Source organism: Chlorocebus sabaeus, chromosome 20, assembly GCF_047675955.1.
Source record: "Chlorocebus sabaeus isolate Y175 chromosome 20, mChlSab1.0.hap1, whole genome shotgun sequence".
NCBI lineage: Eukaryota > Metazoa > Chordata > Mammalia > Primates > Cercopithecidae > Chlorocebus > Chlorocebus sabaeus.
The window spans coordinates 79,639,224-79,666,253 of record NC_132923.1 but is presented as its reverse complement, the minus strand read 5'-3'; the positions used below and the strand labels follow the sequence as shown (position 1 = coordinate 79,666,253).

General features: G+C 40.3%; 1 protein-coding gene across 18 annotated transcripts in view; it reads right to left on the bottom strand.

Moving 5' to 3' along the window:
* DAB1 (DAB adaptor protein 1) overlaps positions 1-27,030 on the bottom strand; it is a 434,090-nt gene that overhangs the window by 151,566 nt on the left and 255,494 nt on the right. For all 18 annotated transcript variants that reach the window (XM_007978568.3, XM_038003849.2, XM_073007255.1 and 15 more), the window contains one exon: positions 3,078-3,217. In XM_007978568.3, coding sequence (XP_007976759.1) covers positions 3,078-3,217 — 140 coding nt within the window. The remainder of the gene's footprint in view (positions 1-3,077; positions 3,218-27,030) is intronic.

Below are 27,030 nucleotides of genomic sequence, written 5' to 3'. Positions count from 1 at the left end.
ATAAATCCCCTCTCAATCCCCTACAATCCAAGAGAAAACTCTCTAATGCAAGAACATGCACCAGCTTCAGAGAGTCTAGCAAAGGCAACAGAATTTTTATTTCTCACACAGCCTAACGTGAGTAAGTGGGCCTTTTTGCAAGGGTAAGAGGCATTTTGTACATCTCTCTGACTTTCCCGGGCAGATGGCCAAATAGAGAATTGATCATTTATGTTTCTGTGTTTCCTAAAGAAAAACCACTGGGAGCTGAAATGTCAACATTCTTCTCAGCAACCTGCAAATAATGAAACACAATTGTCTGGAAATCAAGGACCCCTCAAAAAGTTCAGCACAGCTGACAGGAGTATGTCATAGTAGGACAAACTCTCAGGGCTTTGGGGACCTCATGGTTATGAGAGGTGACAGATGGAGCACTTCACTGCAGGACACACACACACACACACACACGGTTGGCAGCCATTGCTAGGCCTAGTCCAGCTAGCTTAGGCCAATGTTAATCCTGAGTGAGAATGTTCAGGGAGCAGAGACCAACTCCTGACTCACACCCACATAGGCCTCAGGTTTCCAAGAAGGCGGCTGGCCAGTGAAGTGCTCTGTGACTGAACCTGGTGAATGGTCATCTCCCAGATGCTGGGAGCATGAGCTCCTTTCTCCTCCTCAGCAGACTTGTGGCTCTGGATGAGAACCAGATCTCTGCATTTTCTTCATGCCTTTTAATTAAGATTTGTTAGAGCAAAACTCCATGTGCCAGACTTCATATTCACTGAGGAGGGACTTCAGCAATAACCAAGATCTTGGCCCTTATCCTCATCTTTGACTAGGGTCCCCTTGGGATGGAAGGTGTGGCTCTATCTGATTGGAGAGTTGGAAGCAGCGGCTGAACATACAAAAATCAATCTCTTCTGGGGCTCTCTTTGTAATTTGCCTGCGGATAGACAGATTGCATTCTCATCTGATCTTACGCACGAGTCACGGGTCCTACTCTGGGCAAGGGCAGGGGGTGGGAGAACAGGGGGATCTGCAGTTGTCCAACACCCCTGCAAACCAAGTGGAATAGCTCATCTCATTCAAGGATGCTCACTGTGACTGTGTATCTAAGTCACATCCTCCAGGCCAGGATTTATCAGGCAGAAAGATGGAGTTTGGAATTCTTCCTGTCCAACTCTTGTCTATTCATCACTCAGCTCTGAACTTGGGAGAAGAAAACTCATCATTGGACTACCATAAAATTGTATAACATTGCTTAATTATTGAAAAAAAAAAGATGCATTAACTTATTCCAAGGCGATTGCAAAATCATGGTTTTGATGTCTTTTATGCCTTTTTCTAGTATACTTTATAGTAAATACATAACTATTAAAATAAAGTTTGTTTATATAACAGCTTAACAAATAAAAAAAAGATATATAAATGAATATCCAGTGTAGAAAATTAAGAGTTTTAAAACTCATGATTCTTAGAGCCATACTATAGGGAAACTTAGCATCTGATATGTATGCTAACCTACTAAAATATTTGTATAGCATAAACAAAAATAATAACTGTGATTTACTCAGCATCTATAGAAGTAAAGGTGATACAGATTTTATCACATTTTACATTTATGCATTTTACAGGTTTTAATACTTTTACACACCTAACAAGCTTTTTTTTCTTTTCTTCCTTTTACATTTGAAAATATTTCATTGACAAAGTTATATCTTCATGGGCTATTTGAAGATATATATATATATATATATGCTCACATATATTATTAGATGAAGGAGAAAAAGTCTTAGGACAGGAAACTGTATAAATTATAATTCCAATTTTATTACATATATGTGTATAATTCATATATTATATATGTAAAACCACAAAAAGAACTTGCAAATTATACACAAAAATGTTGACACTGATTGGCTTTGTGGGATTGCGGATTATTTCAGTTTTCTTCCTTATATTTTTCTGTATTTTCAAAATATTTTATAATGCACATAAGTGAACTCTGTAATCAGAAAAATAAATTATATATGTTTGAAATACATATGATATTTGTAGATTTCTTGCTAAATCATTTATTTTTTCAATGTTTTATAACTTTTTTAAAAGAAACAATATATGGACATCAGAATCTGAGAAAAGTGTTATTTTTGTATACTCTTAAGGCTGTTTAATAAAATTTAATAATTTATTTTGTATATTTAAAAAATTTCTAATTTCTGGCTGGGCGCAGTGGCTCACGTCTGTAATCCCAGCACTTTGGGAGGCTGAGGTGGATGGATCACGAGGTCAGGAGTTTGAGACCAGCCTGACCAACATAGTGAAATCCCATCTCTACTAAAAACACAAAAATTAGCCAGGCCTAGTAGTGTACGCCTGTAATCCCAGCTACTCAGGAGGGTGAGGCAGGAGAATCGCTTGAACCCGGGGGGCGGAGGTTGCAGTGAGCTGAGATTGTACCACTGCACTCCAGCCTAGGTGACAGAGCGAGACTCCTTCTCAAAAAAAAAAAGAAAAAAAAAATTCTAATTTCTTTCTTAGATTCCTCAGAGAAAAGGCTTCTTTATAACATTTAAAATCAGAAATCTCTTCATGATATCTCCAAATCCCAAAATATAATTACATTTTACTTTAAGGATATTATTTTAAAGTGTTTGGGGTACATTAGTAGAGATGATAAGAACGAATAAAATCAACTTTTATCTTAACATCTCTTACCATATGGCAAAAATACATATTATTTATTCAAAAATAAAAAGGTGGCAAAATTCATAAAATGTGGGGGATAAAAAATGTGATAATTTTGTAATTTTATTTTTTCAGGAGTTGCAAAATGAAAATAAAATGGAATACAATGTGATACACTCAAAAATTGTAAAACTGGGCCTACCAAAATATTTCCACATAGTAGGTGCTCAATAAACATTTGCTGAATGATTGAAATCTCTTTCCAGTGAAAAAATATGGTGATTCAACAGTGAGCCAAGTAATTTACCAATAAATGAATAAAGTTATTTACGATTATGATGGTAATCATTTCTTTTCCTCATTCACATTAAACACAAAGTATTTAAAAGAAAACATTTGCATAGCACCTTCAGTTTCATCATGGAATCCTGACATAACTTGTCTCCCCGAGCTGCGGAAACTTCATCAATCCCGATCAATTTGGCTTTGTACCGGACCCCTTCACCTTTAAACCTCTTTATCAAAGTGGCTTCACTGCGATCCTGACCTAAAAAGAGAAAAAGCAGATTCAAATATGTAGTTGTGCAGACCCCAGTGGCTTTGAGTATCCACAATTCCAAGATCCGCTGTTTGGTTTCATCTACATTCCCGGAAAGTCAAATCACTGGACCCAGGAGAAAAGAATAGTAGTATCCCTAGATGCACATTCTGACTCCATCCATTTAAGTCCTGAGACAAATTACCTCTCCTTTCTGAGACTCAGTTTTCTCAGGTAGGGAAAAATAAGTTAAAAATAACCACCCCAACAGGGTATTATGATAAATAAATCAGATAACACGTGTGAAGCATGTAATTCAGGGTTTGATAAACAAGAGATATTTAACAAATGATAATATTCACCCACTAAGAGTTCATGTCTGAAATTGTTGTTAGAATAATATTAGCACCGAGTCTCTGGCATTGCCAGCATTCAATAATAGCTTGGCCAGGGTCCAAGACCCTCTTCCCACCCAATTCCACAAGCTGTTTTACAGTGAAACTCCAGAGTAATGACCTGAGGACAATTATCAAAAAGTGGTTTTATGCCATCTCTTCTGGTAAGTCATGTGTGCAGGGAAATAGGCTTCCATGCTACGTGCTATTGTGTGTCTGCCCCTTCCAACAGGCTCTCTCAATAATTATTAAGATAATATTTTGCTAAGACACATCAACCAGGAGCTCAAGCATATCTACATGAAGTAAGGACAATAAAGTTAACTCTGAACTGAGGAAGCGCTCCATGCCAGATGTTCTATAAACTTTATCCCCACTCTTCACAAGCAAACCAGTTCCATTTTCCAGATGATGAAGTTGAAGATCACAGAGTTTAAGTAGTTTGCCCAAGTAAACATAGTCCCAAATAAGATGAATACATAGGAACTCAAACCCATCACTAACCTCATCATACTTTGACTAGTCAGAGGTCTGGACACTGTACAGTTGGTTCTTAAAACCCGGAGTGTCCTATCTGTCTGCTATTCATCTCCTATAACATCATTAACTTCAATTCTTGATTTCTCCTTCATCATGCTTACCTCATTCTGTCAGAAACACAGAGCTGAGGACATTAGAGATAATTCAGCCTTTTTCCCTCTATCTATAGATGTGCAAACTAAGGCCTTTCTATCTTGTGGGGTTGAGAATTATCAGGAGATATGCTTAAAATGGAAAAGCACAACATCAATCACTAACCATCATATAGTACATTTCTAATGACAAAATACAACTTTCATTTCATTCATTTATACATTCATCCCTTACCGAGCATCTCCTCTGTATCAGTGCTACTATTCACTGGCAACAGATGAATGAGACAACGTCTGTGCCCTTAGAAGCTTAAGTTTTTGGTGGCTGCAAATACAAATGTATTTGCATTATGCTAGGTGTGTAAGAATGTTCAAGCTTTAGAATCAGACATCCTCATTTCCAATCATGGGTCCCTCTCATAAGTCAACTAAACTGTCTGAGCCTCCCTTTTTAAAAGTGTTGGACGGGCCGGGCTCGGTGGCTCACGCCTGTAATCCCAGCACTTTGGGAGGCCGAGGCGGGCGGATCATGAGGTCAGGAGATAAAGACCATCCTGGCTAACATGGTGAAACCCCGTCTCTACTAAAAATACAAAACTTAGCCGGGCATGGTGGTGGGCGCCTGTAGTCCCAGCTACTCTGGAGGCTGAGGCAGGAGAATGGTGTGAACCCGGGAGGCAGAGCTTGCAGTGAGCCAAGATTGCTGGCTCCAGCCTGGGCAACCACTGCACTCCAGCCTGGGCAAGAGAGCCAGACTCCATTTCAAAAAACAAACAAAAAAAAGTGTTGGATGACAATAAAGTATCTACCTTACAGCATTAACATGAACAGTAACTTCAATGAGATAGTATGTGTGAAGTATGTATTTACATGGTAAGTTTTCTACAAATGGTAGCTGTCACCACTATTTTTTTTTTTTGGAAACAGCGTCTCACTTCATCACCCAGGCTGGAGTACAATGGTGCGATCACAGCTCACAGCAGCCACCACCTCCCAGGCTCAGGCAACTCTCCTACTTCAGCCTCCCAAGTAGCCGGGACAACAGGCACGTGCTGTCATACTTGGCTATTTTTTTGTAGAGACGGGGTTTTGCCATGTTGCCCAGTCTCGGACTTCTAGACTCAAGCAATCCACCATCTTGGCCTCCCAAAGTGCTAGGATTATAAGCGTGAGTATCACCACTATTATAAACCCAGTAAAAGAAGCAAGAAGAAGACACAATCCTGGGAGGGTGGGAGGCAGAGAGAAGGAATGTCCGTCCAGTCAGGCCTGGACCTATGGTCCTGACTCCCAGATTTTTTTCTTTTTTTCCCACGACACCCCTGCTGACTCCTTGTATATTAAAGCCTTCGAGTAATATTCCATAAAGCAAATATAACACATGGATGATTAGTCAGCAACTATAATCAGTATAATAACTAAGCCTCAGCATTCTGTAGAGACTAGAGCTAAGAACAATGGGACATTTGCCATAATACACCTTATATCATAGCTAAGCATCTCTCTTCTTCAACATATGATACTATTTCAGTGCATAATAACATCTCTTTCACCACTGAGACTTCCCCAAACTTTAACTGTAATAACAATGCCGGCCGGGCGCGGTGGCTCAAGCCTGTAATCCCAGCACTTTGGGAGGCCGAGACGGGCGGATCATGAGGTCAGGAGATCGAGACCATCCTGGCTAACCCGGTGAAACCACGTCTCTACTAAAAAATACAAAAAAACTAGCCGGGCGAGGTGGCGGGCGCCTGTAGTCCCAGCTACTCGGGAGGCTGAGGCAGGAGAATGGCGTAAACCCGGGAGGCGGAGCTTGCAGTGAGCTGAGATCCGGCCACTGCACTCCAGCCTGGGCGACAGAGGGAGACTCTGTCTCAAAAAAAAAAAAAAAAAACAAAAAACCAATGCCAAGTAGCATTCATCACAAAGCATATTATATGCATCAACTTGTTAAGTCCAGAAAGTAATTGTAGAGGTAGGTACAATCATTCAGGTTTCATAGATGAGGCTCTACATTGAAAGTGTTAGAGGCCATGTAACTTGTCCAAACTTACTGAGTAGAACCGGAACCTAGATTTGTCTCGTGTGAAAGCCCATGTCCGTGGTTTGCTTGTGTTCTGTGTTTTCAAGTCTGTTTGCCTAACCACTGTGATCAATTGCTTCTTTTCTACTCAACTTTCTTGTAAAGCCCCATCTTTATCTTGTACCCAAACTCACCTGGCCCAAATCTGATGGTAGTCAATACATTGGCAGCATTAAAACTCCACGGAAGGATGGAGAGACAGCTTGAAAATGGAACAGATTCCAGTCATCAGTCATCTCTAAGAAAATGTCTATGAGTCAGACACAAAGACAGCCTTAAGAAACATTTGTCAGGGCACAGAACCCTGCCGAGAAAGAAGATTCATAAGAGACGGCAGAACCATAGCAGGTGAACAAGGGCAGAGATCAATAAGAACATATTAGGCCATTTAGAGGAAAGTACGGAGCCCAATTTAGATTAGGACCTAGGGCCAAGCTAATTTGTATGAAGCGCACTTAGGCAGTAGATAATCCAGTTTCTCATTAAATGCTTCACCATTAAAAGGGTAATTTTTCATGAGCACATCTTGAGCAAGGTCTCAGTTATATTAGTTAAGAAATAAATAACAGATATCAGAGCCATAAGGCTTTAATTCTATCTGAGGCACATACAATATGAAGGTGTTAGGAATAGGATCAATCTTCATGCATTTTAGGTCACCATGAATCCCAGCCTATGTTGCTGAAAACACCACTGACTCTCTGTTTCAAGCTGGACAAGAGAAAGACCACACGTTAAGGAAAATCACCCATATGGTCACTATTATTGAGTTTTTAGTACAGTTACTGTGCCAAGGGTTTCATGTGCAATTTCTTATTTAATCTTCTCATTTGCTCTTGAGTTAGGCTCCATAATGCGTCCTCTTTTACAGAAGACAACACAAACACCCAAAGTCCACAGCATAACTTGAATGTTTAAATAACAGTTATATTGAGATATAACTTACATACCGTACAATTCACCATTTCAAAGTATACAATCCAGTGGTTTTAGTTTAGTCACAGAATTGTATAACCATCACCACTATCTAATTTTAGAACATTTTTGTCATCCCAAAAAGAAGCCCCATACCTATTAGCTGTCACTCCCTATCTTCCCATTCCCTCTGGTGCTAAGCAACCACTAGTCTCTTCCTGTCTTTATATATTTGCCTATTCTAGACATTTTATATAGTTGTTATCTTATAATGTACAATTTTTTGGGTTTGACTTCTTTTACTTAGCAGCATGTTCTCAAGATTCATCCATGTTATAGCATGTATCAGTAATGCTTTTTTTGCTGAATATTATTCAATTGTGTGGTTATACCACATTAGCTCACAGACCTCTTGGTTGTTTCCATTCTTTAGCTATTATGAATAAGGCTTCTATGAACATTTGTGTACAAGTTTTTGTGTGGCTGTCTGTATTCAATTCTCTTAAAATTATTCCTAAGAAAGGAATTGTTGCATCATATGGTAACTCTATGTTTAACTTTTTGGAGAACTGTCAAATTGTTTTTCCAAAGTGTCTGCATCATTTTACAACCCTCCTAGCAAAATATAAAGTTCCAGTTTCTTTACCAGATGTTCTTCTCAACATCTGTTATTGTCTGTTTCTTTTACTTTAACCACCCTAGTAGGTGTTAAGTGATATTTCACTGCAACTTTGATTTGCATTTCCCTGAGGAGTAATGATGTTGAGCATCTTTTCATGTGTATATTGTTCATTTGCATATCTTCTTTGGAGAAATATCTATTCAAATCCCAGAGCCTCTGTTTGAACCTAGGTCTTATGTAAAATTTCATGGTCTTAACCATTAGACTATGGGGCTTCCTGTGACCTACCTCTGTGTTCTGTTACAGAATTTAGCCTCTTTTATTTGTGTCACAGCTACTTGAGTTGATGTCTTATGGATAAACTGGCAGATGTCTTACTCTTAAAGACAAGTAGTTCACAAGTACACATGCCCTTCTCATGCCTTGTATCATTTAATCTTCCAAGGTTACTGAAAACCACCATCGTTATTATTTTATGGATGAAGAAACTGGAGCCCAAGAGGTAACTAAAGTTACTTCAAGTTGAGCTTGGAACAGAATCTCATCCTGTCCTACTCCAAGGCTTGAGTTCTCCCACTGAGAGGCAATAGGCCTTAATGGTCTAGAACATGAGCTCTGGATTCAGAGGACCTGAGTTCAAGTCCCAGCTCTCCCATCTACCTCCTTAGTTGTATAATCGTTGGTAAGTTCCTTTACATGTCTGCCACAGTGTCCTTATCAGTTCAGTATAGATACTAACGGGTTCTCCCAGTATTAAAGAAATGACAAATAACGCACAAGACAGTGAGTGACTGGCAAACAGTAAGAGCTTAATCAACGTTGGTCATTGTTATTTGGGTGATCATACTTTCAGTTTGTCTGCCACAGTCCCAGAAACTTTTGTACTGACACTGTTGTTACCAGCATCCCTCATTACTCTCAAAAGTATTCCAGTTTGGTTAACAGACTGTGTGGTTACCCTAATTATATGATCGTCATTTGTATACTGTCCTGCCTTAGTGTTCTTCATGCTAGGCACTTTGCTAGCTTCCAGTGGTACATGGGTGAGCAAAAAGTGTCCTCTCTCCTGCCCAGAGGAAGCCACATTTCAAAAGGCATCATATATAATTTCTCCACCCCTTAGCACTATATGACACTCACAGCTCTGGTCATATTCTGTGAAGCAATGCGTTTTCCTAAGGGGTGGAGAAACTATATTTGGTAGGGAGATGATTAAGAAGAGCTACAGAGGAGAGATGGCATTTGAGTAAGTCCTTGTGAAAAAGCAGGGGTTCAAGAGGTAGGGAAGAAGGTGAGAAGATTTCCAGATAAACAAAAAGTACAAGGATATTTGGAGAACAGTTAGTAGTTTGCTTAGACTGTTTAGCGATCCTAATTACCTTCTGGAATCACCTTGGGATTTTTTTTAAAATACCACCCCAGAGCCCAGAGTGGTGGAGTGCACCTGCAATCCCAGTACTTTGAGAGGCCAAGGAGGGAGGATTGTTTAAGCCCAGTAGTTTGAAACCAGCCTGGGCAACATAAGAAAACTGTGTCTCAAAAGAAAAAAAAAACCCCGCCACCTCGCAGATTTTGATTAGATGGGTCTGGGGTGAGCTGGGGCCAATGAATTGTGCTTGCAGAGCACAGGACTAGAGGGCATGGCTAGAGTGATGCACTCAAAGGGCAGCCAAATCATGAAGCATCTTAGAAGCCAAGTTAAAAAGCCTTTGAACATTGTTCTTTAGACTACAGGAGCTATTAATGATCCACGCTTGTTGTGATGATTAGATTAAAAAGAACATTATAGCAACATGTAGGGAAGTATAAGGCTGCAATTAACTGATTCATTCATTCCTTTATTTGATATTTATTGAGTGGTTACTGTATACGTGTTCTAAGGTCCTCCAGATACTGCAGGGAACAAAACATATAAATATCCCTGTACTCAGGGAACTTACATCCTAGTGGGAAGTCAATGGAGTTTTGCTGTAATTTTCTAAGTTAAGTGTAATGAAGAATCCCCTGTAAAAACCACAACAGCAACAAGAGATTCCTAAATCCCTTCCAGTGAGATTCTGCCCCAGTGGGAGGGACCAAGCAGATGGAGTTGATTCAGATATAAGTAATCCTCAAAGATCACTAGAGAACAGCAATTTGCTTATGTAGAGAATCCCTTGTAAGATGATATTTCTTAGACTGGGGTCCTCAGAATAAAACTTTCCAAAGTTTCAATTTGGGGTTTTCAAATAGATAATAATCTTTTAAATATTTTACCAGTTGTGAAGAAAAAAAAGGTATTAGTAATAATATATTTCAAAGATACTTTCATAGACTTCAACTCTGGTTTCTTAAAAACCTGAAAATTTCTTTTCTAATGTTTATTATTTATTTATTTATTTATTTATTTATTTATTTATTTATTTATTTTTGAGTCTCGCTCTGTCACCCAGGCTGGAGTGCAGTAGCGTGATCTCTGCTCACTGCAACCTCCACCTCCTAGGTTCAAGCGATTCTCCTGCCTCAGCCTCCCAAGTAGCTGGGGTTATAGGTGCTCGCCACCATGCCTGGCTAATTTTTGGATTTTTGGTAGAGATGAGGTTTCACCATGTTGGCCAGGCTGGTCTCGAACTCCTGACCTCAAGTGATCCGCCTACCTCGGCCTCCCAAAGCGCTGGCATTACAGGCGTAAGCCACCGCGCCGGGCATCTTTTTCAATGTTTAGAAGGGATCTCCTTAAGTGTGAGAAATACTACTCGGTATCCTTTGTGGCTGTCTGGGTGAGTGTGCCTCTGGCAGGTCAGGAGTGCCAGTGCAGTAGGAGAGGGTGCACCACCTCCTTAACACTTTCCTACTTGGCTCAGAGGAAAGCAATCCTGCACTGAACGTTTGAAGATTTCTGCTCTGATACACCTGCTTCACTTGGTTTCATAAACAAACTAATTGCCAACAACTAAGAGGGAATGCTTTATCTGGGATCTCAATCCAAGGCTCTTCAAGTAATTGAATTTTCAATATAGCACTGATTCGAATTCCAAAGGAGGGAGATATGGGGGTTACACAGCATCATAGAGTTGCCTGGAAACCAAGCCCCTTGAAAGAAAAGCAGTAACTGGCCGGAAAGAAGGAAGGAAAGAGGCCTGGATTCAGATGTAGTCTCTGTTACTGTACCTTCATCTATGTGATGTCACTTGCCCTTGAGGTTCAATCTCCCCAGGCGCTCAATGAATGTTCATAGGGAAAAGATCGTTTTGAAAGTCTCTGAGTGATAATTGTATACAATGATATTTATGACTAGTTAATATATTTATAACTAATGTATTTATAACTAATATTTATAACTGTATGATGTACATTGGATATATCAGTTTATTGTTATAGCAATATTATGTGGTGATTGTCTACATATGTTAAATCTAGGAACAGAACTGAGTTGGTAAGTGCTAAAGCTAGGATTTGAACCCAAGTCTTCATAAATCCACAGAATGTAGGTCTCCAGTTTTATAATCACATACCACTATGAGTAAAACATTTTTGAGCCCACAACTCTAAGATAGATATATTTCTGTAAAAATTACATACATGCACTACTGATAATCTATATATTATTCTTATTTTGAGACAGAGTCTCGCTCTGTCACCCAGACTGACATGTAGTGGTGTGATCTTAGCTCACTGCAATCTCTGCTTCCCGGGTTCGAGCGATTCTCATGCCTCAGTCTCCCGAATCACTGGGATTACAGGTGTGCGCCACCACACCTGGCTAATTTTTGTATTTTTAGTGGACACGGTGTTTCACCATGTTGGCCAGCTGGTCTTGAACTCTTGGCTTCAAGTGATCAGCCTGCCTCGGCCTCCCTGACTGCTGGGATGACAGGCATGAGCCACCACACCCAGGCCCGTATATTATTATTAAAGCTTACTTTTTCTTAGAACTTTTTGGATTAAAATCAAACATAAACAGACATCTTATATTTTTCTAATGTGCCAGCAGATTATCTTGCATAACCTGAGGAGGACCTGCATCTCACAAAGATTTTTTGCACATCTCTCTGAATGAGAAATAACAACTTGAAAAATCCTCAGGGAGTCACAGCAAACTACCAATCATAATCAGACATTTGGGTTTCTAAGAATCATCCATTTTGTTCTTTTTCTTTAAATTTTTGTGGGTACATAGTAGGTGTATGTATGTATGGGTACACGACATGTTTTGATACAAGCATGCAATGCATACTAATCACATCATGGAGAATGGTGTATCTATCCTTTCCAGCATTTATCCTTTGTGTTACAAACAATCCAATTATGCTCTTTCAGTTATTTTAAAATGTATGATTACATTATTATTGACTATAGTCACTTTGTTGTGCTATCAAATAGTAGATCTTATTCTATTTTTTGTAGTATTAACCATCCCCACTGCAGCCCCTCATTACCCTTCCCAGCCTCTAGTAACCATCCTTCTACTCTCCAGCTCTATGAATTCAATTGTTGTTTTGATTTTTAGATCCCACAAATAAGTGAGAACATGCAATGTTTGTCTTTCTGTGCCTGGTTTATTTCACTTAACCTAATGATCTCCAGTTCCATTCATGTTGTTGCAAATGACAAGAGTCTTATCCTTTTTTATGACGGAATAGTACTCCATTATGTAAATGTAACATTTTCTTTATCCATTCATGTGTTGATGGACAACAAATAAGGTTGCTTACAAATATTAGTTATTGTGAACAGTGCTGCAACAAATATGAGAGTGCAGATATCTCTTTGATATACTGATTTCCTTTCTTTTGGGTATATACCCAGCAGCGGGATTGCTGGATCATATGGTAGCTCTATTTTTAGCTTTTTGAGGAACCTCCAAACTGTCCTCCACAGTGGTTGGACTAATTTACATTCTTTTTTTTTTTTTTTTTTTTTTTTTTTTTTTGAGGCGGAGTCTCGCTCTGCCGCCCAGGCTGGAGTGCAGTGGCCGGATCTCAGCTCACTGCAAGCTCCGCCTCCCGGGTTCACGCCATTCTCCTGCCTCGAGACTCCCGAGTAGCTGGGACTACAGGCGCCCGCCACCTCGCCCGGCTAGATTTTTGTATTTTTTAGTAGAGACGGGGTTTCACCGGGTTAGCCAGGATGGTCTTGATCTCCTGACCTCGTGATCCGCCCGTCTCGGCCTCCCAAAGTGCTGGGATTACAGGCTTGAGCCACCGCGCCCGGCCCCTAATTTACATTCTTACCAACAGTGTACAAGGGCTTCCTTTTGTCCACATCTTTGTCAGCATTTCTTATTGCCTGTCTTTTGGATATAAGCTATTTTAACTGGGGTGAGTTGATAGTTCATTGTAGTTTTGATTTTCATTTCTCTGATGATCAATGACATTGAGCACCTTTTCATATGCCCGTTTGCCATTTTAATGTCTTTTTTTGAGAAATGTCTACTCAAATCTTTGTCCAATTTTTGATCAGCTTATTAGATTTTTTCCTACAGAGCTGTTTGAGCTCTTCATACTTGTATTTAATCTCTTGTCAGGTGAGTAGTTTGCAAATATCTTCTCTCATTCTGTGGTTTGTGTCTTCACTTTGTTGATTGTTTCCTTTGCTGTGCAGAAGCTTTTTAGCTTGATGTGATCCCATTTGTCCATTTTTGCTTTCATTGCCTGTGCTTGTGCTGTATTGCCCAAGAAATCTTTGCCCAGACCCATTTCCTGGAGATTTTTCCCAATGTTTTTCTTGTAGAAGTTTCATCAATTGAGGTCTTATATTTAAGTCTTTACCCATTTTGATTTGATCTGTATATATGGCAAGAAAAGGGGTCTAGTTTCATTCCTCTGCATATGGATATCCAGTTTTCCCAGCACCATTTATTAGAGAGACTGTCTTTTCCCAAGTGTATATTCTTGGCACCTTTGTTGAAAATGAGTTCACTGTAGGTCTGCTGATTTGTTTCCGGGTTCTCTATTCTGTTCCATTGGTCTATGTGTCTATTTTTATGCCAGTGCTATGCTGTTTTGGTTACTATAGCTCTGTAGTATGATTTGAAGTTAGGTAATGTGATTCTTCCAGGCCTTTTTTTTTTTCTGCTTAGGATAGCTTTAGATATTCTGGATTTTTTGTGGTTCCATATACATTTTAGGATTTTATTTTTTTATATTTCTGTGAGGAATGTTATTGGTATTTTGATAGGGATTGTATTGAATCTGGAGGCTGTTTTGGATAGCATGGACATTTTAACAATATTGATTCTTTCAATCCATGAACATGGAATATTTTTCCATTTTTAGTGTCCTCTTAAATTTCTTTCATCAGTGTTTTATAGTTTTCATTATAGAGAGCTTTCATTTTTTTGGGTTAATTCCTAGGTATTTCATTTTATTAGATTACCTTATTTCTTTTTCAGATTGTTCACTAGTGGCATATATAAATGCTACTGATTTTTGCATGTTGATTTTGTATTCTGCAACTTTACTGAACTTGTTTATCAGTTCTAATAGTTTTTTTGTGGAGTTGTTAGGTTTTTCCACACATAAGATCATATCATCTGCAAACAATGATAATTTGACTTCCATTCCAATTTGGATGCCCTAAGAATCACCCACTTTGAATTTCATAATGGATCATGGGGAACTCTGTAGGCTGCTGTCTTTAATTTGTAGCAGGGCTGGGGTGCAATATGTCACTTAAAAGTGTCTGGAGGCTTCCAGGAGTCGCAGTAGATGTGCCTCCACTTTCACCCTCTAATCCGTGCCTCACACTGCTTCCAACAGGATCCACCCCAAGTGTCATCTCATCATGCACTATCTGACCAAAAATGAAAAATGTCATCTCCTTCCACCCAGCTGCCACAGGCTGTCCTCCCTCTTATTCTCTTACCTCATTTGTGCCCTCTTGCCCCCAGCACCCTTAACTCCAGCCTTATGGGCTAGGTACCTCCATGCCTTTTGCCCTTGCTAGTTCCTCTTCTCCAACTGTCTTCTCTACACTTTAGCTCTATAAGGGTGGGAACTGAAAATGATTTAATTAATTTATTTATGCTAAAGTGGGTAGTGGACTCCAGGAGTCAGGACCACTTGGGGGAGGCATCTAAGGGGTTATTAAAAACCCCTCCCATACAGATCTTGTTTTATACAGTCCATGAGTGTGATTCATTTAGTCCTCAAGGAATAAAATTCCTAATGGGATAAAGTAAATGTCACACCATAGTCATTTTAATATTGGCTTTGCTTTATACCATTAGAGAAGAGCATTTCTCAACCTCATCACAACCTGATCATCTCCTAACCAGGGGAATGGCTCTCCTCTGAATTTAAATCCAGCCAGTTCTTCTGGGCACAGAGTAAATTCCCCATTTTCCACAGACCTCAAAGATTCTGTCAGGAAGTACTCGAAGCAGAAGAAGCAGAAGGCACTGCCAATGTTGAGGTCCCAGAATGGGAGTCACCTTGCAGAAGCTTCAGCAAAATCAAATGCCTCTGTCAGGAGTCAGGATCCGAAGGAGGAAGGCAATTAGCATTTTTTATGACACTGAAGCAGAGCCCACAGAGTCCACTGGAGTCATAAATGGCCTCCCACTCCAGGCTGCACTCTAAAGACCGTTAATGGCCAAATAAAAGTTATTTCACACCCAAGATTGTTCTCTATCTGTCCCACTCATCATAGATTATAATAAGCACAGCCAAGATAAGTATTTTTTTCCCCTAATGTGGTCATTTTGGCTGTGAATTCTTTTAACTTTTGACAGTTACAATATTTCCCTATCTAGGAGGGGTGAGCGCCAACATATTTCTTATACCAAGCTGAGTATTAACTTCTGTGCATTAGACACTTAAACATCTAAGGAGATATCTTATCAGCGCAGACCACTATAATAAAATACCATAGACTGCATGGCTTAAACAACAGACATTTATTTCTCATAGTTCTGGAGGCTGAGCAGTCCAAGATCAAGTGCTGGAAGATTTGGCTCTTGGTGAGGGCCCCCTTCCTGGCTTGCAGATGGCCACTGTCTCACTGTGTTCTCACAAGATCTCTTTGTGCATGCACTGCGAGAGAGAGAGAGAGAGAGAGAGAGAGAGAGAGAGAGAGAGAGAGAGAAAGCCCTGGCCTCCTTTCCTCTTCTTACAAAGCCACTAATCCCATCATGAGTACTCAACTTTCATGACATCATCTAAAGCTAATTATCTCCCAAAGACCACGCCTGCAAATATTATTACATTGGGAGTTAGAGCTTCAACATGTTAATACTGGGGAAACAAAAACATAGGATCCATAATGGGGGGCCAGAATTAGGAAGGAGATGTGAAAAGCTGAATGAATGCTACCTGAAAAATGAGCATGCCTGTCCCATTCTCATAAATTGTTTGTTTAAACTTCACAACAACCTTGGAGGAAAGAACTGCAACACATTCAGAGAAGGAGGAAACGGAGGCACAGGGAAATGAAGTCATTGGTGTGAGGCCACACTGCTAAGAGGGGCATGGCTGCCTAACCCTTTGAGGTCAGAAGGCATCACATTTAAATCACGGTCTGCTACTTCCTGTGTACAAGGAAGTTAAAGTTTCTGAGTGTTAGGCTCTTCATATGCAAAACAGTGTGGTTATCTAGAATAGTTACTAGAACCATAGGAATAATATATGTTATGCTCTTAGCACACTGCCTGGCACATGGCAGTCATTCAGTAAATATTTACTGCCTTCTTTTTCCCCAAATAATATATTTTACATTAAGCATCGGTGGCCCAAAGCTAACGATAGCAAAGTTGTACTACGTTAGAAGGAATGGTCCCAGCTGTTTGGGAATTGTTTTGTTGTTGTTGCTTGGGAATAAGGGTGCAATTAAGAACAGGATGTTCCTTCCCGAAGGCAATAGGGAGATCACCTTATAAATTATTAAAAGAGAGATTCTCCCTCCTTCTGCATATCTATCGGAATCAGAGGCTATCCATCTTGATGATAAGAAAATTTCAAAAGGTTGTTTTATTTTCCCCCTTGGCTGTCAAACATCATTCTGTCCATTGCGGAAAGAGCCCTATTGTCTGTTAGGCTGTCCAATTTAAGAACAGATTGTGGGGGAATTTCAGGGCCCAGCAGACAGATAACTTATTTTACTTTGAATTCTATCTTGCAATTATCCAGGTGTTGATTTGCAATGGACAAATAATTATGTATGCTGGCTGTGTAGGAGAGAATGCTGATTTTATGTAATTAACGAGCTGGGTAGTGAGCAGAACAAGAGGAAAAACACACTTAGGGGGCTGTTAAAATGTGTTTTTATGAACATGGTTGCTGTCATTATTGCTAAAAGGTAAACTAATTAAAGAGCTAAAATAATATTCAACCTATGACTCATGCACACATTTTCTTTAAAAATGTTCTCTGGTACTTCTGAAAAGTGCTTTGCATAAAATGCATCTGGAATCCATTTTCACGTTTCTGTAGAAAGTGAAGTGCTACGGTACCAGGCAGAGATTCTCATCTGAGAGCCTAGGAATCTGAACTTTAAAGTTTGGCCAATGATTTTGAGGCAGAACCAGATCAGGAACCACTGAATTATAAGACAGGATGCTTGTAGGGCCTCATATGCGTAACCCAATTCTTCTGCTCCGATAGTTGGCCCTTTTTGCATTTCTCTGACAAAGGTCTACTGGTATTTATTTCAGGTTTTTTTTTTTCTTCCTCCTGGGTCTTTTATTGTATTTGGAAAATATATTTTAAAACTGTAGGACATTATTAATAAATTCTGAATAACAGAATATGATCATCAGCCACATCCTGTCTCTCCAAAAACCCGTAGACTATCTCCTAACAGTGTGTGTTGAAGCACCATTCTCTAGTTTCTCTGAGGAAAAGACTAAAGAGATGATCATGCCAAATCAGTTAAGGGCATGCTTATATCCCTGGTAGTGGTTCCCACATGCAATGGAAAATTAAAGCAAGAACAAGCCAGGCCCTACAATCTCCCCTTGGCAGACTGTAAGTTCTTGAGGGCTAACATTTTCTTAAATCTGTGTTCTGTGTATCCCATACAACAAGAACAGTCACTGGTATACAATGGGTACTTAATATTTGCTGAATACATAAATATATATCAGAAGGGAAAATGCTGTTTCTGTACCCAGAGTTTCCAACCCCCCGCCCGCCAGCCCCAACACACATATGCATAGTGTCTTAGAATGTTGGAAAACCAAGTTTAAATTTCAGTCACAGGGCCCAAAAGTCTCAGGTACTATTCATCAGGTTTAGCAGTTCTATGACTCCCAGCATTTTTTCCAGACAAATGAAAGCCAGGAATCATAGAAAAATGGCCAATCATATCTTCACATACAAGGTAGAAGCAGCAAGACCAAAAAAAAAAAAAAAAGGAAAAATATCTTCGTTTTAAGACAGTAAAGACAGCTATAATCATCTGCTGCTGAGTCTTTCTGATGTCCTCCCACGAAGGCTTGAGGAGCGTAGCCTGTCCTGCTCATCTGGGCAAATCAAGGAATGACTAGTCTGACTTCAAATCTGCAGCTTTATTTTTACACACTTGCTGCTTACTGATAGCCTAAGGATGGCGTGACAACTTTTGGTTCTTAGGTTTTCTTATCAGTGGGCTTGTGTCTTTTTCCTGGTGGCCAAGAAGCAAAGCAGGAGAAAAACTAGTATGTGTTGCCATTAAGAGTAAAGTATTACACTCGGTATGTAATAGTTTATTTTATGTTGATGCCACTCTGCAAGGCACGAAATAGGCTTTAAAGAATATGTCAGTTCTTTTTCATTGTCCTTTTGTTCCTCACAGCCACCTGGCATGACATGCATTATTAATCCCTTCTTATAGTTGGTGAAATTGAGACTCCAGGAGTTAAAGACTGGCCCAAGTTGACAGAGATAGCAAAGGCAGGGGCAGGTGTGCTAAAAAAGAAATGCATGCAAAGAAAAGAAGGCTGAAAGGAAGAGAATCTGAAGCTTGAGACTGAGTAAGAAATAGGACTGCATGAGACAGGGAAAGGCTGGATCTGAATCCACAGTCATGACATTTATTTGTGTTTCTGTCATTTGTAACCAAAGGGTCCTATTTTGGTTGTGGTGCTGCATGGATGAAGGCAAGGCTGAATGATGCACATGAAATACAGCAGGAAAGCTGGATCTACAGTCAAAGGTGAAGAGGACCAGGGTAATGAATGAGAAAGGACAGATACCAGGAGAAACCTCAGTTTTCATCTGGTGTTGCCATTCAGGAGCTTGCTGGTCAAGAACAACTCATTCATCTCACTGCAATTGAGGAAATAATGCTTACCTTGCAGGATGATCGTCGGAACTGCCTGCAATCATATCCCTCCTCCTAGTAGCTGCATCCAATCAATAACTGGTAGATTAGATGGGGCTGGGTATAAACACCTAGGCCCCATGTCTCACTTTGAGACAATCCTGAAGGACAACTCCCATGGGATAGTGGGAGCAGCTGAGGCCTTTGCTGCAACTGTATCACAGTTCAACTCTTCCCTCTGCCAGATCCTACCATCTTCACTCCTCCAGCGGTGCTGATTCAGAGGACATTCCCCTATTGGGAATTTGCTGTAGCCTCCTACAGCATATCTTTGTCTCAGTCACTAGTTTCCTAGGAACTCCATCGAAGACAGTACAAAATCAATGCATTTGAGGGAGAGTCTGAAAGAGTCTTGATATGGAGAGACAAGCCAGAAAGTTCGTGCAATAATCCAAAAATGATGGCAGTGGTGCTCAGAGGTAGACCGAGTGCTCAGATAATGTAAACTAATATTGATCAGATTCCAGGAGGCTAAGCCTAATCAAAAGAGAACATCCAGAGCTACAACTTTCCTGCCCAAGGCAACTCAAAGTCCCCCAGCAAAACTGTCGCGTTTGCCAGCCATCCTGGGCAGCTGGGCTGTAAGACAAAGCAGGGTGATCACCCATCCAAAGGCAGCCTCGCTACCACCGGAACAAAGAAGTGCAGTGAAATTTGCCTTTCTAAAGTTCACAACTTGCTTCCCTTTGGCTAACGCACATAATAACAGACACCAGGCACCGACAAAGTCCTAGAAGCTGATGAGGAGTGAATATGACCTTTTTTTCCAAATAAAAAATAACAAACGTATTTTTAAACTTTTTGTATTTCACTTCTTTTAAACAAGTGCTTTTTATTTTTTTAACTTTCTAATTACAAAGGCAAACATGCTCAAGACTTAACATTTGGAAAGTGCAGAAGAGAAGAAGGAGGGGAAAGCCATTCATAACACCACCCAGGTACATTTATGGTTGCATTTGAGTGTATGCTCTTCCAAGCTTTTCCCTAAGAGCATACACATGCAAACACCCATTCTTCAAAAAAAAAATGTTCATACTGTAAATCTGTGTCTTGCTTTTTTCATCTGGCAGTGTAAATTATATATGTTTTCCCATATTGATATTTTTGTGAAATGATTCCTATTGGCTGTGCAATAGCCTATCCTATCATGTATCACTATTTAAGCAGTTCCCTATAATTGGACAGTTAAGATGTTTCCAATGAAAACAGAATAAAGAAAACAATATTGAGGATTCTTCCTAAAGGCAATGAAAAGATGCATTTTCCCTGTGAGAATGCCTCCTGGGAGCCTTTCACGCTTATCAGAGTTGTTGCTTCATCATCTTCCCCTCCCTTCTTCTGCTCCAGAAAAGTGTGGGCTCAAAATAGACAAATGTGTGAAAACAAATGCAAAATTTACCTCTCTGGTTGTCTTGCTTTGGGAGAAGCACAGAAGGGCAAAGGAAGAGTGTTTGTATAATTTGGATTACAAAAGAATCCCCGTAAGCTATGGACACATTGCCCATGGAAGCCTGAGGGACCAATTGCAAAGAAGGAAGAAGCAGGAGAATTGGATGTACTCAGTGAGTCTGAGGTCATAGGCAGTGCAGAACCCCTAACTTAGAGTTCTCACCCAATGCGCGTTCACACTAGGCATTTGAAGGCTTGCTCCTGGACCTAGACAGAGGTTAATTAAACCGCAAATGAACAAGAGTTTCTATTTGCACATGCAACCTGCAATTGGCCACAAACTTTCTTCTGTAGCAGCTACAACTTCCACGGGGTCACCTCCATTAGAAAAAAACTAAGGGATTTAATTGGGTATCTCTGCCAGCAACTTGTTTGCAGAGTATTTCTTGTAAGGGAGATTATTTTGGTCTTGGTATATTCTGGTGTGAACAAGACTTATGTTTTATCTTCCATCTGCCTTCTAAACAAGAGTGCTGTGTTATACTATTGACTGATTAAATTATTTCTTTAGAGTACAAAGAGGTATTTGTGATGAAGACAACAGAGAGGGCAAATCAATTATTTACTGAGAAGGCTGCAATATAAATTACATTTGATTCAACTCAGAGATAAATCTCCGTGATAGAGGGTTTAAGGAGAATGTGCTGGAAGAGACAGTGACTAAGTGCCCCCAACCGACAGTGGTTCCTAATGAATGCAAGGGCACAGGCCTGAGCCCTGACTCCCTGGATTTCTAACATGGTCAGCCTAATATTCATTCATTCCACCAACATGTGCTGGATGCCCACTACGTGCCAAGTACTGGCCCAGGTCCCAGGGCACAGTCATGAACCAGAGGGAGGAAGCTCCTGCTCTTCTAGAGCTGCCGATCTGAAAGGGGAAGGAAGATAATGAGGAAATAAATAAATAATGAACAAGATCATTCCAGATAGGGATACGTGTTATGAAGGGGATAAAACAGTTTGATGAAACAAGGAGTGACTGGGAAAGGGTGGGGAACAATTAATTTAGACAGGCTGGTCCATGAAGGCATTTCTGTAGAAATGACATTTGAAAGGAGACATGAACAAGAAAAGGGCAGTCATGCCAGGAGGGAATGTGTTTGGCCTGTTTATAAGACAGAAAGGAGCTAGTATGATTGCAGCAGAGCAAGCAAGGGAAAGAGGGTGAGAGGTGGAAGTCAGGAGGGAAGCAGGGCTCCTTCATGTGCTGCTTTGTAAGGCAAGGTAAGGAGGGCAGGTTTGGTCCTGAGTGCAATGGAAAGCCACTGTGGTGTTGGGGGTGGGGGTACCTCATGCAGGTGCATCACTCACATTTTGTAAAGATTTTTCTGAATGCTCTGTGGAAAGGGGAGAAGTAGAAGCAGGGGCTAATAATCCAGATGAGAGATGAGATAAGGATGATGGCACTAGATGAGAAATGGGCTGAATCAAAAAATATCCTGGAGGAAGAGCAGAAAGGGATTATGTTTAGATTGTGGAAGAGACAGGAAAAGGGAAGAACAAGTGTGACTCTGGGTTTTGGCTTGAGCACCTTAGTGGAAGGCAGGGTCACTTACTAATACAAAGGCATCCCAGTCAGTGATGGAGGCAAAGCCAAGAGAACTCGGTGCCTTAATGTTCCATTGAAGGCCTGTCAAATTCTGGTTGTGGGGAGAGTATGCAGGATTCAGGAGCAGAGGGAACGATTTCCAAATGTCTGCTCTGCCAGTTTGGGTCCTGTCTTGATTAAGTTTCAGTGCCTGGAACTGCAACTGTGGCAGTCATATTCTCTGGGACCTTCATTTCCTCATGTATCAAATGGAATAGACAAGCTCTACCTTGATGTTTGAGAATGAAATGAGGAGATGGGGAAGTGCCTGGCCTGTTTGGTGGATAGACACTCTATAAATATGAGTTCCTTTCCTTCCAGTTTAAATTTAGTGCCAAATTTCAGATCGAACTATTTCAATGCTGAAAAACTATGGCTGCTTCTTAGCACAGATATGACCATATAAAAGCACCACAGAATTTTGGGGATTTGTTTATTTCTCAACTGATTTATTATTTTTAAAATTGCTTCTATCTTATTGACTTCATGAGAGCTGGGACTTGTCCCATTCATCAAGGGTAGACACCTTTTGAGATACCCTCCAGATCTCAGTGATTGAACCACCAGCTGACCCTCCCATCCAGCAATAGAACCACAGTGACCATGTTTATACAGCATGACCTTACCCGGAGATGGTGACACTAATCCAAGCTATGTTGATTAGGGACAGCCCTTTCCTGGGGAATTGGGTATTCAAGCAGAGAGAGGAGTCAATCTCACTTAGTGACCAGCATCATAACATGTAAATGAGGAATTCTGAGTGGTCATCTTTTCCTGCCATTGGCCTGGCTAAGAGGAAGCCAATCTTATGAAAAGGCAAAGAAAAAGGATGTTCTGAAAGAAGAAGTGACCACAGAGAGAAAGCACTGTTGGGGTTCTTGCTGATTCCAAATTCCTGGGTCATCTTTGCAGAGGCTCTGCTCACTCATTCCCTTCCTTGGGTTCTAGGAGACACCTCTGCTTCCTTATGATATGCCCCCCTATTAGAGTCAGGTCTACTCAGGTTGATTTGTTACTTGCAACTAGAAAACTTTCACTAATAATAGACATGAGTTTCTGTATATCTGGTGGGAGGGAGACAGTCACTGTGTGCTTGCTGAAGGGAAGGGATGGAGACAGTTACACCACAGTTGGCTGCCCCAGGGACTCTTGGTTTACCCCTGATTCTCTCTCCTTAGCTTTCCACCTGCAATACAGCCACAAAAAGAGAAAGTTTTAGTTGGATGATCTTTCCCCTTCTTTCATCCCCAGATCACAAATTGCCTCATTCTGGAGTTCATCCCCCCACATAGCTTAGCATTTAATTAATATGTAAGAGCCAATTATCTCCTAAACAACTTCTTTTTGTCCCCTTTCCACAAACAAAAGAAAAAATAGGGTGTTTTTTTGATCAGATAACAAAAGCATGAATACCTACACAGCCTTGCTAATTTCAAAAAAGTACTTCCCTTCCAAAGAGCTCGATATGGTCTATAAACATAATCTTAATACTTCTTAAACCATGGTAGAAAATTGCCTGGAAGAAAAATGTGACAAATTTTTATAATGAGCAGTAATAGGATAAAGCAATCAATAGAAAACAGAAATAAGTATTAAATCCCATTTAGTTTAATTCAGTCAACATTTTGTGAGCAGCTTTTATGTGACTGCTATTGTGCAAGGAGCTACGGCTACCATTCATTAAACACCTACTGTGTTCCAGATACAGTGATAGACATGTTCACATACATTAGTCTTCATTTAGCCCGCAGACAAATTTCAACAGTCCTAAGAGGTAGTATGATCTCAATTTATGCAGAGGAGGAAACAGGCTTTTGGAGATCAAGAAATTTGCCCAGAGTTCACATAGCCAATGAGATGTGATTCATCCAGGATTCACCCCAGCTATGTGTGTTTCCACATCTGTTTGCTTTCCACTCTACCTCTCTTGTCTCCCTGTGGAGATAAGTAAGATAAAATTTCCTCCTTTAAAAAGTCCCCAGTCTACTGGAAGAAACACAGGTTAAGATGAAATGTAAATGGAGGTGCCACCAATTTGCAAAGGAAGCACTGAGGAAGAGTTAGACATTCTGATGGATGGGTCAGGGCTGGCTGCATGAATCAGGCAGAATTTCTGTGGAGGACTAAGGGATGCTAAGGACTCCAGAACACATCTTTTAAAGGAATCCTAACAAATGGAAATAATCACTACTGCACATTTACTCAGTAAGGCCCAAGTAGGTGGAATAAACATCATAATTGAGAACCAATTATGCTATGTTCATGCCATCAATAGCCCTATGAGGTAGGTATTGTTATTTTTTAAATTTTATATACAAGGAATTTAAAAAGCTTACAGCAAACAGGTAACTTATTCCATATAACACAACCTTCATTTGGCTGCCAATTAATTCAAATCCAGCTCTCTTTGACTCCAAATAATGTATTTTCCCTACTAGACCATGTCTTGCAAATAATTGAAAAACACAAAAGAAGAAGAAAAGAGAGATATAAATTATAGGTGCAGTAAATTATAAGGCCTTTGTATAACCTCAAGGAATTTAAAATCAAGTCAGGGTAGTAATACATAAACTTTTGAAAACTGAAACAAGAAATCAAGATAGAAAAACAAGTTCAGAACAACAGAAGTCATGGCCCAGGTCAGCCCAGGAATAACCAGCATATATATTATACTGAGCAGTATCATAGGGGTTTGGAGAAAGAAAAGATGACTTTGAACCAGGGTCGTCTGAGAAAGTTTTGAGGGAGAGATGGTATTGAAGCCAGGTCTCAAATAATATGCACAATTTACCTGAGCGAGGGGAGATGAGAGGACCATTCCCAACCAGGATTAAAGGAAAATTCAAGGCCAGAAAAGCTGTTGCAAAAGAGCTTACATCTAACTCTGCACAGTAGTGACTATTCCACATTATTGGGCACCCATCATGAGTCAGGAATGGTGCCCATGGGCAGAAAAGAAACTCAAAGAGAGGCAAGAGTTGTCCAAGTCAGACAGCCAGGAAGAAGGGGAGCTGCATTCAGATGTGCCTGTCTGACTCCAAGGTTCATACTCTCTCCACCATGCTCCACCACCTGTGCATTTCAGGCTCAGATTTTGGAGAAATTTGAGTGCCAGCTCAGATTTCTCCGTTCATATTAAGGATGTCTTCGTTCAGGAACATTACGTTATGACATAGTCATAACTGCATTACAGATAAATTCATTTTGGTGAATGAATTTGAAGTGAGGGAAACCGAGGTTGGGAATACAAGTCTCTCACCCACTCTTTTAGGAAAAGTTAGCAATAAGAAGTGAAAAATATCAAAGTACCTTGATAGTCCACAAATTAAATAATCTGGTTCCATAATCGTTAAAACTGAGACAGCCACAGCAAGACCACTATGGAGGGTTGATGACATGGGATATGCTCTCAGGAAGGTAAAGTCATCAAGGAATTATGTACTCCAATTGTTCTTTCTTCCGTCTCACTCTCTTTAGTCTCTGCATGCAACTGGACACTTGACTGCTCCCTCCATCTTAGAAGAGTCACCCCTTGTATGCTTCTGTGACTATCCTGGTTCTCTCTCTTTCCTGACTCATCCTTTGCACACTGTTTCTTCCAGATCCTTAATGGAGCATTCTCTTGTGGTACGTCCAGGGTCTTTCTTCACTTGACAATCTCACACTTTCTCAGATGATGTCCAAGTCCACCTATTCACCTCCAGCTCCTTTCCTGAGCTCTACACCCACCTTTTAATCTGCCTTCTAAATGCTCACATCTGAATGTTTTACAACAGCCAGATTTCATCTGTCCAGAACTGAGATTACCAATTTCACCTTTACCCAAACCAGTTTTTCCCACTCAAGGCTCACTTCCACTGCCACCTCCCCTGTGTAGCCTTACCCTGTCAAGTTAAAGTGTAGTCACAGTAATCTAATAACTCATTTGTGGCAACATCAGCCACAGCACTCAGCATATTGTGCAGTGGCTTGCAGGTTTGGCATACCTGTTGTAATTTCTAGCTTTGTTAAATCTTCAGTGTCCAGCAAAGTACCCAGCATAATGTGGGTAACATCTGTCCAACGAATGAAGGTCACAGGCAGTCTACCCTTTGTCCAGGGTAGAAACATTGGAGAGACTTTTGATTTCTTCTTTTCCTTAAAATCCCTCTAGCAGAGATTCTAAAAGTTGCAGATAATATTTCTAAAATGTTCTAACAGTCACCAGACTCATATCTCCCCTAGATAACCATATGGTCTACTGGTCTACCTGTTTACAATTCCATCTTCCTCCAATCCATCTGATTGAAAACTACAAGATTACTCTTCAGAGAATGTATTCTTATGTCATTCCATTATTCAAAATGGAATGTCAGTGGTTTCTCACTTCCCTTCAAACCCAATAAAATGAAAACTTCTGACCAATTTTTAAAAACATTTCACCACATAGTTATTGTACGTCTACTAGCAAGCATCAGAGAGATAGAGGTGAACCCAATAGATCAATTCCCTGCTCTTGTGGAGATCACAGTCTTTCCCATTGGAATGACACCTCATTTCTGTATCCTCACTTCCATTTTCCCCAGCATATGCTTTTTGCTTCAGCCAAATGAAGCCCAAGTCCCAGAGTACATCCCACATGTCTTCACATCTGTGAATTTTTCTGTACTATTTCCTCTGTCAAGAACAAGAGCTCCCCTTATCCTGTCTGCCAGGTCACCTCTGTACCTGTCACCTTCCCAGTCCCTAGTCTTGATTTTTTGGTTGTCTTGCCTCCCAGTTCTCCCTTAAGTAATAAATGTAGTTCCTCCCCAAATACTAATTTTCCCTTGATCTCTCTCTCTCTCACAATCTATCAATTCTCAGGCTTTAACGAA